We start from the raw sequence: 13408 nt of genomic DNA on the forward strand, positions 1-13408 counted from the left end.
TCAAAAGTAAACTAAATTAACAATAATTCTCTACTGAAATCATTCAGCATCTATCTGTACCTCTAAACTTTGCACTCCTCTCACACTGAATATTCTGCAAGAACAGCACAGTTATAGTGAAAGAATATAACTACTACCAAGAGAACAATTTTCAGCTCAGGGTCAGTCTTTTTTTCCTCTCAGTCAACTCTGATCGTTTTATCTTTGGAAGAATTTATGACACAGTAGAGCTGTCATCTGATCAGCATGGGCTTACTTTGTCTTAATTTCGTAATTCAGTTGCCTAGAAACTCTTGAATACTTGAGACAGTACATAAAACACAGTAGCCCTAACTGCTCTCTCCAGCGTTAATTAGCTACTGGAACCACCCAATCCCTTCTTTGAGAGGGGCTATATGGTTATTTTCAATAATATTTTTTTAAGTTTACTTGAAGTCCCAACATTTACTTATCATGAAATAATGTGTTACTATGGACTGACTCTTGAAAAAACACAGGATACTGAAGTTCTTAAACCCGAAAACAACAAACACATTGAATAACCTTTATAGATAAATAATTTTTCAATATAAGTGACACTAAAAAAACAAACATGCAGAATGCAGTAATTCTCCAAGCAGCATTTTCTTTGTGAGCAAGTGACAATCTAATCTTCTGCTTTTTACCATTTCCAAATTATTCAGTCACTTATGTTACATATTTACGTTGCTTTAAAATATCTAAGGTTGAAGACCTGTGGAAATACACTGTAAGGGTATGAAGAACAGAAAAATACAGTGTTTGCTTCTAGCATGCTTTCACAGCCAAGACAGTGACTAAAATCAACAGTGTCACATCCTAGATTGTATATCAGATTTCAGTAATAATGAAATTATTAATTATCGGTAAGACTTAGTATTTGATTTTAACTAGTAATTTTTATCTACATAACATCAAGTTTAAGAAAAAATAACCTATATTCTCAAACATTTGGTCAGTTGCCAGTCATGAAACTCATTGAAGGATTATGAAGTTTGTGAATGAAAGAGAACTATATTCCAGTTTCTCCTATGGAAGATAACATAGAATATAAATTATATAAGCATATAAGCTTTTATTTAGTTTTATCAGTGGAAATTTAGGTGTTCAAAATGAACTAGAGTCTAATGTGGAATTAACCAGATAAGTATTTTGCAAAACAAAAGTATTTCATATCCAACTCTGAAAACAATCCTTCCCTAAAAAATAAAATTGCAAACTGACAGGACAGCATTTTCAGGTTAAGGAAGGAGAACCAGCTCTTAACTTAAGCCTCCAAATACAAGTACTCAGAAATAAAACTTCTTGCATCATTATTGTATTCTCAAAGCATTCCACAATCTACAACTCCTTCCAATCTCAGCAGGAGAAATTAAGTTTTCAACAATCTTTTAACAGGAAACAAAAATCACAGTACTACATGATACTGTAGATGATTAAGTTACTTAGCATTCCACATGACTGAAACACAACAGGACATGGAACTGAAGTAGTTCTAAGGGTATTCTCAATTCGGAATTTGCTTTCATGCAAATTTTGTTATAATACTTTCAAATCCACCAACATTCTCCTCATTGCTCAGAAATAGTTAGCCTTTACAGACTTCCCATTCTGTAATCCAACAATGGGTTGTCCTCTATTTTCAGTCATTTTCAAAAGGCAACTTGTGCAAGCGACATTTGACTCAACTTTCCTTCCTCCAGGGACATCAGTCATACTGACAATGTGACCAACTGTAAAAAGACACAGACAGGAGCTGACCTTATGAACAGTCTATTGCACATGGAAGACTCAGAAAACGTCACTAAATAACATTCAAGTTTTCAGACTACAGCTGTCAAGCACACACAACAATTTTTCTCTGCCAAAGAGTAAATTAAGCTGTAAAAGTATCTAGATAACAACAAATACTTTCCATACAGCAGGCCAAGGTAAAACAAACACCATTGACAGCATATTCCATCCTTCTTTCTCATCCTTATTTCTTCTTTACAGATTTAAAAAACAAATTAATACAATTTTTGCCATAATTTTAGTTCTTCATGAACAAGAGGGCCAGACAGAAATGTAAACAGAACTTCAACTAAGATCTCTGCAGCTGTCAACAGAAGTCTGCACTCTCACGCAACAATGCCATAGTAGCCCTTAGAGAGCAAGCCTGGAGGCAAAGAGGTTCAACAAAGAGAGGCGATTTCAGACATAATTTGCATGAACCATTTTCAATCACACCAGTAGTCTAATTACTTGCTTTTTTTCCTGCCACAACAATCCCCATCATAACAACTGAGCAAGAAATTTGAATGGCTTCACGTCAAAATTACACCAAATCAAACTAAACTACAAGAGAAAGGAAGGAAAGGGCCAATTTCCCAGTCTGGTTAATCACAGCGTCTGTAGATGAAGAACAAGGGCATTACAGAGATGAGAACACGCAAGCAGAAACAGGAATAGAAAAGTTCAGCTAGCCCCCATCAAAACAAGTGCAACACGTGCCTCTAAGCTTAGATACCTAAAAAAAAGACAAATTATACTCCTCAGTGTCAGCAAAATTATTTCCTTGGTAGTCAGCAGAAAGGTATTTTCAGAACTTCTAAGCAGCTCTGGTTGTTGGGAACTGGCTTAAGATGACTCCACCACTGGAAAGCCATCTAGAAACTAGGAAACAGCACTGCATGTAAACTCTTACCCAACAAGGGTTTCCAGATCCTACACTGAGGGCACCATGCTATGTAAGGAACACCCATACGACACACAGAACCAAGACATTCCAGGAGGTAAGGTGTTCAAGTGATCAAGGTTCTCAACTTTCATCATGGCATTGGTGATGCAGCTGCCCTGTGGGAATGCTGCTTATGTTGTGGATAACATCCTGGGAGTACCAGCACAGGAAAGTAGGAGATGCAGGTCCTCTCTGCCTTCTATCTCCCTGATGGAATTAAAATTCTTCAGACAACATACTAGTCACTAGGACCACAGAAGAGTCTGAAAAGTCATGATCAATCCTTCAAATCATACTGGAGGAGTCCATACTCAGCTCAGAACTGAAGAGTTATGAAGCCTATGAGAATACAACTGACTTAGCAACTTCAATACTCCTCCAAAGTCAGAAGTTCTGGTCTTTGCAAAAGTTATTTCTAATTTTCAGGCTTTTCAGAGTGTTCAGTGTATTGGACAAACACGGAGACAAAGTCAAAACAGTACTCTCCACTTTCCTAGTAATTCTAACATGGCAATCAGCTAAATGTAAACAGTAAAAAAATTAGGGCACTTAATGTATACACTTAATGCATGTAACAGTTTTTGAAGAATTTACTTTCTCAACCTTTTTGTTGGACAGAAGGAATATCAGCTCATAGATAAGCCCCTTCAGGTGGGGAAGACTGGAATAAGAAAGCATTCAGAGAGACAGTATTACAGTGAGAGGGAGATATAATAGTTACAACCACTGGAAGTTTAAATCAACAAAAGCTTCCTTTTGCAAGATGAAAAATGTCTTAAATGCTTCGGCAAAACAACACAACAAATCTAGAAAACAGCAGCATAAACCAACATTTTTAGCAACTATTTGCTGGAGAAGTGGAGTGCAAAGAACAAGGAAGATCCGAGATACGAAAAGGAACAGGAGAACAAACTACGTTCTTTGCAGTAAAACAAACAAATACAATGCCAATGAGGCAACAAACACTCCATTTCTCATAACTAACTCCAACTGTTTTCTTCACCACTGCTCACCATCACAGCCATTCAAAGACTGCTGTTACAGGAGCAGGGAATGGCATTTACACTAGGTAGCTAAGTTCTAGTACTTGGCGTAATAATTTCCTGCAATAAATACCCATAATTAATGGCTGCAATCAGAAAACAGATTCCCCAGAAACATTTATTTGTACAAACTCCACATGCAACATTTACAAAAGCTACAGAAAGAAATCCTGGACCTCCTTCAAGCAAAAGGCTTTGACACAGCAGCACAAAGCTAGCGTGGCAACACCCAACTGCCAGGTCTAATTGCATTTCATCAACCAATTCCAAAATGGATTTTAAAATCTGCTGCTTAATTACCATTTCCCCCACTGGGAGTGCAGGATGGTTTGACGGTAATTCCTCACAATTAGAGGAGGCACAATTATAGGCTCCACAAGTCTGCTGTGAATGAAATTTCACCCTGTGGTCTGTGCACAAGACTTGAGGTCACAACCATGAGTTCACCCAAAATGCAGAGGGAGAAATTAGGAAAGGGAGAGTAGGATGGGGAGTTTCCATCTCAAAGAAAAAGGATCAAGAAAATATTTTAAAATTATCATTACATTTACAAATTAAACACTTCTGCTTTCGAACTTTGAGATCACGTCTTCCTGCTGTCACCACGATAAATGCATGAGATATTTGAATGTATTACCTTTATTATTTGTAGCTGAACCCCTTCGTCTGTTTGAGGGCCTTGAAAACAGCCACATATTGTCTCGATAATTCTATCAATTAATTTTTTGCCTGGAGCTGTACTGTCTGGAGCATTCCCTGTCAAGTGCCCATATGCTATAAGTTTCTGGAGAGAAGAAAAAAACTCACATAAATAAGAGCTTAAAAAATTAAGCTGGCTTTTTGTTATAATAAATAAATTCTCTTGAAAGCTCTAACTTGCACAGAATAATTAAAACAGTACATTTTACCCCATGTCTCATAAAACATCAAGGATTTTTTTTAAACACTTTCCAGATTTATTCCATTTTCACTCAGCAACTGCAATACAAAGTTTGTCAGCAAGCTTAACATTCTGTTCATCAGTTAACAATGTTTTAAAATGAACAGGTTCCTAAAAACTAGCTCACATCACACAAGTCTTCATAGGTAGTCAGCACACAAATGTTTTTAATACCAGATAAACCAGCTGCAAATAGAAGATTAGCTAGTAGATTCAGTGTTTCTTCTGTTTTTAAGTGTTCTTTTATCCCTTTCTTTCACTAAGTCTTCAATACTGGAAAGTGGAATGTATTACAAAATTAGTAAACTCCTCTTCAGAACACTTCTGATGTAAGAGTATTTGTAGATCTCCATGGCCCACCTACTGAAAAATACAGAGTAGCATCATGGTGCAAGAGCTTGCCACGCATGAATGTGCCTGTGACTGTAAACTGGGTTCATTGTTGGGCTGCTCAGGAGAAACAAATGGCAAAATTCCAGGCTGTAGAATTTGTTCTGAAAACATTACGGGAGCCTCGGGAGTTTTGAGAAACTCGACATCTCAAACTGAAACTATTTTACAACAATTATGAATAACAAAAAGAATTTGCTAATGCTATACCTGCTGTGTTAGTTCAACACATATTTGAACACATGAAAAGAAGTAGTTGTACATAATAAAAGTGATCCAAACACATAACTGAGGTAATACATATACTCACAAATAAACACATACATACACTACATAATAAATAACATACATTCACTTTTTGTGAGAAATAACTGTTATTTGGTTGCGTGTGCAATCAAGTAAAATAATAAAAATCCCATGACATTATTTGTTACATTCAACTGCACTTCCCCTCTAAAGCAACAGAATTTAAAGTTGACAGTTAAAGCCCATCTTTATACAGACCTGTAAACAATCTAGAGACGTACTGACAATCCTGGGGCACTTGGACTGGCATGCCAATTCAAATGGTAGGAAGTATTTGTCGGCTTCAATGAAGCTCGTCTTTGATTTCACAGGTGGAAGAGTGCTTGAACCAGACTTTGCTTCTCCATGAGGGGGACTAAACAGAATGACTGTATTAGAATGCTGTAAGTGATCACGCAAATAGTTCTCACCACCACAATGTTTATGAATTAAATAAAATATCGAGAAAATTAACACTGGAAAAGACTAACTCCTATGAAGTTAACGTAATGGTAATATGTAAAATATTCTTAACAGCTTTTATAATTCACGTCTCCTTTATGGATCAGGCAAATTGACCCATTTGCACACTAAGTGGATATTCAGTGGTCCCTGCTGGTTTGAAGGCATAAGACTTGTTTCCTCTCAAATAGGAAAAGACTCCCCTTATTTGATCAGTGAAAACAGAGGGGAAGAAAGGAAATCTATTCAGTACAATTTCCACATGAAATAATAATTAGGAGATGTCAAGTTTGTTACTGCTAGAACCAATAAAAATACAACTTGCCAAAACTAATGATCCTGGAAGTTATTAACTACTCAACTATCATATCACAATACAAGCTTGGTTCAGTACTTTAGAGAAAGTACATCTATTTTGGAAATGAAATTGTATCTGAATATCATGGCTGGGCTTCGCGAACGAAGATTTGGGAAGGCTCTATCCACATTTGTTACAGGCACGCTGGAATATATCTGAATATGCTCAGGGGATAAAAACAAATCAACAAACTAACAAAACTCCTCAAACCTTTACCCTATCTCTGCTTCAGGTGACACCACAGAATTTAAGAGTTCAGTGATTACCAATACATCTCACTTGGGCAAAGCATCTGAAATGACTAACAGTACAAAAGCAAGAAAATTATGAGCTGTTGAAGTTTTATTGCTTACAGCACCTTTAGAAAGGTCATGGTCATTAATACTTATCGAAAAAGGGTCATTAAGAATGGGTCATTTTTCACTAATTTGTGTGCTTCAATGCAGTTTGCCTTTGGCTCAAAGCAGGACGTTCAGATTTTTTATTTCACAGAAAGCTCATCACCTATCATCCATAAAGCGTTCCTGACCTTTTTTGTGCTCGCACAGGTATCTTTACATTACAGGTAAACTACACTGTCTTACACAGACTTCGCAAGCAGTATTAAAAAAAAAAAAAGGCGCATAACAGCATATTCTGTAGTGAAGGATTGTAAAATTCTTGCAGAAATTCAAACAGATCTTTATAGCATAACTATATTCAAATACAGGTCCTATGCATGTTGCAAATAAAATCAGATGCTCCAAGGAATGCATTCAATTTCAAGTTCCTGAAGTGAACGAATGAACTTCCAAGAGTTTATTATAAATCTAAGGAATGATTGCAGTCCCATGCATCATGAAGTGAGCCTTAAATTAATCAATATACATTGGTTTCAGCTTTTCATGGAGCAAGCTGCATTGTCCTTGAGATGATGTTTGGTACCACATTCCAACAGATCTCCTTGTTTAGGTTGTTTAAAAAGGGCAGCTAAATTCTAAGTCTTAACAGTGAACAATTAGTGTTAAGGTGCTACTTTCCACGAAATAACATTTCTTTTGAAGGTTTAATTTATCCCTACATATTTTTTTCCTGAAGAAAATCAGAGGTTTGTATTTCTGTTGGATGTGCAACTTTATTTATTGCCTTGTATTGTTTTGCTGGAAGCAGAGCTCTTTTGAACAAAACCCCAATCAGATAAGTTGCAGAGGAAGTACACGATTCTTCTATGTTCTTAAACCTCTCTGAAATTCTTATAAAAGCTTTTCTCTGAGGAATGGAAGGGTGGTTCTCTCTTGCTTATGTCATGACAAGACTGTTCCTCATCTAGTGATTATGTCTATCGAAACCATTAAAATTAAGTTAAAAAGAGCACTCCAGAAATAAACCCAGAATTGTTCAAAACAAGGAACAGGCCAGGATGAGATTCTGGAAATGATGAACCCAGGCCAGAGCAAGCTACTGAATAAGCCTGAAGCTTCTCTTAATTGAAAGCTATTTTAAAATGGGTAAAATATTAAGTATGAAAGATGATGCACCTTTGTCTCTGGAAAAGCAACTCAATAACCTCATCACATTACTGATGATGTAAGGGAAGGAGATAGCAGAGAGGGGAGAATAGAAACTCAAAAGGATTTTTTTCTTAATGTCAGTGAATTGCTTCTGTTGGTTTGTTGGTTTTTTGTTGTTTGTTTTTTTCCCAGCAGACTCTAAAACCAGAAACTATACTCAAAACTTTCTTCCACCAAGGCATCTACCAAGCATGAGAATTATGAAATACGCTGATTTTATGTATCAGCGATAGAAAAAGGCTAAGGTATGTATCAAACAATGGATTTTGAAAACCGTTTTGGAAGCATTTGCTGCGTATCAGTTATATAAATCAGCCTGTACTTTTCTATTCCATTCCCCTCCACTCCACTACAAAATGCCAGCTCTGTTTAAAAAAACAAACAACAAAAGAAGCAGTTTTCCATACAAAACTTCTGGAAGGTGAAAATTATCTATTTTTCAATGCATTCCAGGTTAACTCTGAGATTAGTTACCTTGAACAGGGACTGGAAAATTTTAAAGAATCATCATTAGAAGTCCCTTGATAGGGTATTCAAATCTCAATTACAGAAATAAGAAGCTGAAAATAATTTGATAAACTAAGAAGTTTATCTATTCTAAGGCCCAGAAAAACAGTATTTTCTACTGCATCTAAAAAATTTGACTTTACAGTAAAAATAAGGAATTCCATCCACAATTTCCAAGTCCAGCAATGCCTTCATAGCAGCAAAAGCTACTGTCAAAATAAAGACAGCACTGAAGAAATCAAAATTTATTTAGAAAATGTACACAGGCAGAGACATTCTACCCCCAAAATAAACACAGCTTCAGACATTATTAGGACAGAAATGAAGCACCCAAAGTTCAGAAATGGCTGAATCATACTTGTATAAATAATTATAATTCAGCGCTCTCATTAGTCTTAGCATGGTATTTAACTACAGGATCAGATATTAGCTTTCCTTATTCAGTGCCCAGAACAAACATCTCTCACTGACTATTTAACATTAAGGTGTTTTTTTTTTCTTATCATGCTTTTCACAATGTGGACTTCTGCTTTACTTATACTTCTCTAGGAAAACCTTATTATAAATCCACATTATTACTTTCTGTCTGAGACAGTCTTGTGGTGCTAGATACAACACTTTCTGAACACTACAAAAATATTAAATTTATTTTTACAATCCTACTATGAGCTAATGGTATTGACTTCATTTTGCTGGTGGAAAGTGAAGCACAGTCTCAGTCAGATGCACTCACTAAGGTTTAATGTGTTCAATTTGATAAGCTGCAAGACTAAATTTTTCAGCATATTTGATATTAAGTTTTCCTTTACATATTCTGAAATGAAGTTCCCACTGGCTTTCCTTCCAGCTGGATGTGCTTACACTGTCCAAGTAAAAACCTGTAGATTTCAGCCCAAACACCTAGGGGGTGAAGCAGAAATCATTAGAAGCCAATTCTGACAGCTGTGGTTTAAATGATTTGCCCAAACCAGGGCAGAACACAGATCCCCAAGCAGCTCTCATCTGCTTAAGCTGTAAGAACACTTTCATCATCAGTTTCACACTCTGATCTGATTCTTTTAACAAGTGGTATAAAAAGTCCTCACCACACAGCCCTGACTCACAGTCAGTAATGTACACTGGATGAGGAAGAAGATCCCGTGGAACACGTAAATACTAATAATGCACTCCACAGTTTACCAATACTTAAAAATTTACTTGCTGATAGCAGAAGAGTGCTAAATGTCAAATGTTGGTTCTACCTTCACACACAGACAAACTGCCTTCACAAATCTACACCTATTCCCTAACAAGGTCCTTTCCACACACTGTCTTTTCAAATTACATTGGTTTTCTCTGCTCATTCCAACTTCCTCATCCCTATCTCCTCCCCTTGCTCACTCACAGTTCAAGTCTTTTATCTGCATTCCAGGCTCTTTCCCCCTTCTCCAAACTCGCTTCAAGGCTCCTCCACCAATCAATATAAAGAAAGAAACTTCTATGCCACCCATGAAGACCTCTTCCAGTCTTGATTCTTATTTCCTACATTCCCTGGTCAGACAGTATCAGCCTGCTCTCTCTGTTTTCTGAAGCTAGTCCCAAGCCCTGTGCCTTGCACCAGAACAGCCAGTCACATAAACAGCACTATTTGCACATTTCCAGATACTACCAGCCATCCAAAATATGTTAAAAATACTTTTCAGAGAGAGCCTGTATTCCCACTGCAGAATAAGTATGGTACACATTTTAACATGCTAAAAGCACTATCACTTAATACAATGAACTATCACATACCTTTGCTTTTCAGTTTCAGCCTTTATTTCCTCTGTAAAATGAAACAAAGGCACAGTTATAGAAACGGTGTCATAACAACATATATAAAATTAAATAACTGAAAATGTCTGGAAAGCAAAACTATTTAGGCAAACATTTGAAACCAGGATTAGTATACAACAGAAAACACATGTTTACAAGCAGTTTCTTAAGTACTTCTACTCTTCACCTGCATTGATTGCAAACTGTATCAAAATTACTTTACAAATCTATATTCAAAACTGAATGCTTAAATTTGCATCAGTTCATGACAGCTAAACATCACATCCCTGGAATGTTTCTGCCAAGACATGGAAAACTCTTTTCACAGCTCACATACATAGAAATAACAAGGCAAACTAAAACATTATTAGAACTACTAATTTATCTATAAAAGATATGAAGTACACACTGCTTGTTAAATGAGGCATATACAGAAAAAAAAGGCACTGATTATACAGAACCCCCCCCGAAACAAACAACCCACCACTGCTGGTTCTTCTATGAAACCTTAATGACCAGTTATCATATTTGGTTTTAAACAGTTTTAGATACCACAGTAATTACTAAGGGGGAGGAAATGTTTGTAGTGCCTCTACTTCATACTATTTTAAATACATTAAAACAGAAGGACTAAGACTTTAATGCTTTTGACAAACACTTCAAGTAATTGTTTTACAGTATATTTTCAACATAATCTTAAGTTACTGAAACTAATTTTAGGAAATATCTTCGATTTCAAAAGTAGTCTTGTCTGTATGCTCTAGTCATTTTGCATGGTTAAATCATAGGGAATTTCATAAAGCCTAGTTTTCCAATGTTGTAGGAATACATTCTTGAAATATACAGGATCAAGAATGGATGGATGGATATATATATATATATATGTGTGTTATAAGAAATCATCTCAGGAAGTCTGTTCTAACACCAAAGCCTGCTCAAACATGCAAAACCATAATCAACTAAACACAACACCTCACTTTGATTTTTGTGTATAAGCTTTAAACTAGCGGCATGGACTGACTCTGATAAAACTCACACCAATTTCATATTTCTAACTAAGTTCCCATGCAGCAAAAGCACACTTCCTGTCCCTCATTTACCATTTCACACAGTCACACTAATTCACTTACCTAACACAGGTTCTCAAGTTTGGCATTTTATCACAAATCACGAGCAACAAATACGTTTACTCATAGACTTGCCCAACATCAAGAAATGTGAGCAAAATGAATACACACCAACCTAAAATCTACATCTTATTTCTGATATGGCTGATGCTCAGGTTTACCCTCAGTAAGCCCCAGGTTAGCAGGTCAGTGGTTCATCCCAGAAACAGCTAGTCCAGAGGTTGTTCAAATGCGCGTTACCCAGGATTGTTCAAAACATGAAAATAATTCCATATTCCAGACATTCAGTATTCCTCAATAAGTAACAATAATAACAACAATAACCTAATAGTCAGCAACGCTTTAGGAAAGTATGCCTTCCTCCCAGGTTATGACATTCAATCCACTTACTTGCTTGAAGACAAATTCCTGACCAACAGGAAGGAGAAGAAACTCTTTTCCTCCCTCCAGCATCTTCATACCTTCCATAATTTTACCTTCCACCTTAGTATTCACACCCAGGAACTCTGCTCCCTGAGATGCTCTGAAGTCTGTCCAACAAACATTACCAAGCAACAGAGACAATGGAATGGCTTCCAAGTTTAAAGTTTCCAACTAAACCCACAAAACTGAGCAGAAGTAAAAAGCTCATGTAACTGTCAATCTAATTAAATGTTACTACTCTTTCAAGCAGCATTGCCTAAACCTATTAACGTGAAAGTACAGATTTTGTAACCTTTGTTAAATAAAAAGAAAGGTTCTTATAGTAGTTGACATCAATTATTTTTAGAAGGCCAAAATATTTTTAATGGCAGATAAGCACATGATATGATACTATTACTATGAATGAGGTAAGAGATCAGACTTGAACTTTACTTTTACTCTTGAGAATAGAGAAAACCTAATATCCTTCACTGTGTGACTGCTCCCTCTGCCCTCCACACCAAAACACAAGTTAATCACAGTACAATTTCATGGTCATGTAACAACCACATCTAGTAGTAAGCATACAAAAATTCAAGAAGCATTATCAGCAGAAAAACAGATTATAACAAAGGTAACTAACAATTTTCACACTAGATAAATAATCTGTTAAAGACAAATAAAATGGAACTGATACAATCTTTTAAATGGGAAAAAGTAATCCCTGCAAAACTAAAAATCAGCTAGAGAAAGAAGACATCAGGCTTGAAAACACAGGCTACTTCCTTGTTTTGCTTTCCCTCTCCCCAAACACACAATCAAAACCACAACAGAGATGATCCAAGAGCTGGAAATGTTTATCTCAACATCACCATTGATTTTGGGAAGGAAAAGGAAAAGAGGATGTAAAATGCTGAAACGGGGGAATAAGACTGTAGAAAAGGACTACAGCTTTCAGAGTCTTCCTCTGTATTATCTGTGAAACAAACACAGAATTACTATGGAAAACAGCTCAGATTATTATAGGCAATTAAAAGGATTACGTATCCTAAAATGGAACTAATGGTACTAGTATTTAGTACTTTCAAATAAAGTGCACCAGAAATGACACAATAAATCCCTCCTGAACTCTCACATTCACACACAGCTGCAGAAGACCACATCTTTATAGATCTCCATCACAGAATTAATGGAAATCTATGTGGCTTTTGCACAGAGAAGCTAGAGTTGATCAAAGAGATGCATTATTTTGCAGTTTTACAATAGTATGCAGCAACCGTTTCACCACGCAGGTGAAATGAGTCATGTACAACAGTTTCAACATAATTTTCCATTTCATCTACGCTTCTACAGACCATCATAACTTCAAAGAAATCTCTGAAAACGTGGAAGACCTTTGTTGTTGGTTTTGGCTTGGTCAGAGCTCATCTTCTTCACAGTAGGTTATATGGTGCTGTGTTTTGGATTTGTGCTGGAAACACTGTTGACAACTCAGGGATGTTTTAGTTACTGCTGAGCAGTGCTTAAAGAAGAGTCAAGGCCTTTTTTAGCTTCTCACCCCACCCCACCAGTGAGCAGGCAGAGGGCGCACAAGTTGTTCGGAAGGGACACAGTTGGGACAGCTGACCCCAACTGACCACAGGAATATTTCATGCCATATGGTGTCATGCTCAGCAAATTTTGTGTGTGTGTGTGTGTGTGCATGTATAGTTTGCCTGTCACTGCTTGGAGACTGGCTGGGCATTGGTCACCTGGTGGTGAGTTACTGCCTTTTTCTTTTACTCCCCCGTCTTTTTTTTTTTTTTTTTTTTTT

At 36.5% G+C, this 13408-nt stretch overlaps 1 protein-coding gene across 3 annotated transcripts in view; it reads right to left on the reverse strand.

Annotated features, from left to right (window-relative positions):
* Nucleotides 1–13408, reverse strand: part of ARFGEF1 (ADP ribosylation factor guanine nucleotide exchange factor 1) — an 89744-nt gene that overhangs the window by 53169 nt on the left and 23167 nt on the right. For 2 of the 3 annotated variants that reach the window (XM_017812505.1, XM_017812504.1), the window contains exons 2-4: nt 10046–10076; nt 5615–5771; nt 4418–4564 (exon numbers count right to left, since the gene is read on the reverse strand). In XM_017812505.1, coding sequence (XP_017667994.1) covers nt 4418–4564; nt 5615–5771; nt 10046–10076 — 335 coding nt within the window. The remainder of the gene's footprint in view (nt 1–4417; nt 4565–5614; nt 5772–10045; nt 10077–13408) is intronic. The other variant, XM_017812507.1, reaches the window with a different exon arrangement.

The sequence above is a fragment of the Lepidothrix coronata genome, unplaced genomic scaffold, assembly GCF_001604755.1.
Source record: "Lepidothrix coronata isolate B3197 unplaced genomic scaffold, Lepidothrix_coronata-1.0 Scaffold36, whole genome shotgun sequence".
NCBI lineage: Eukaryota > Metazoa > Chordata > Aves > Passeriformes > Pipridae > Lepidothrix > Lepidothrix coronata.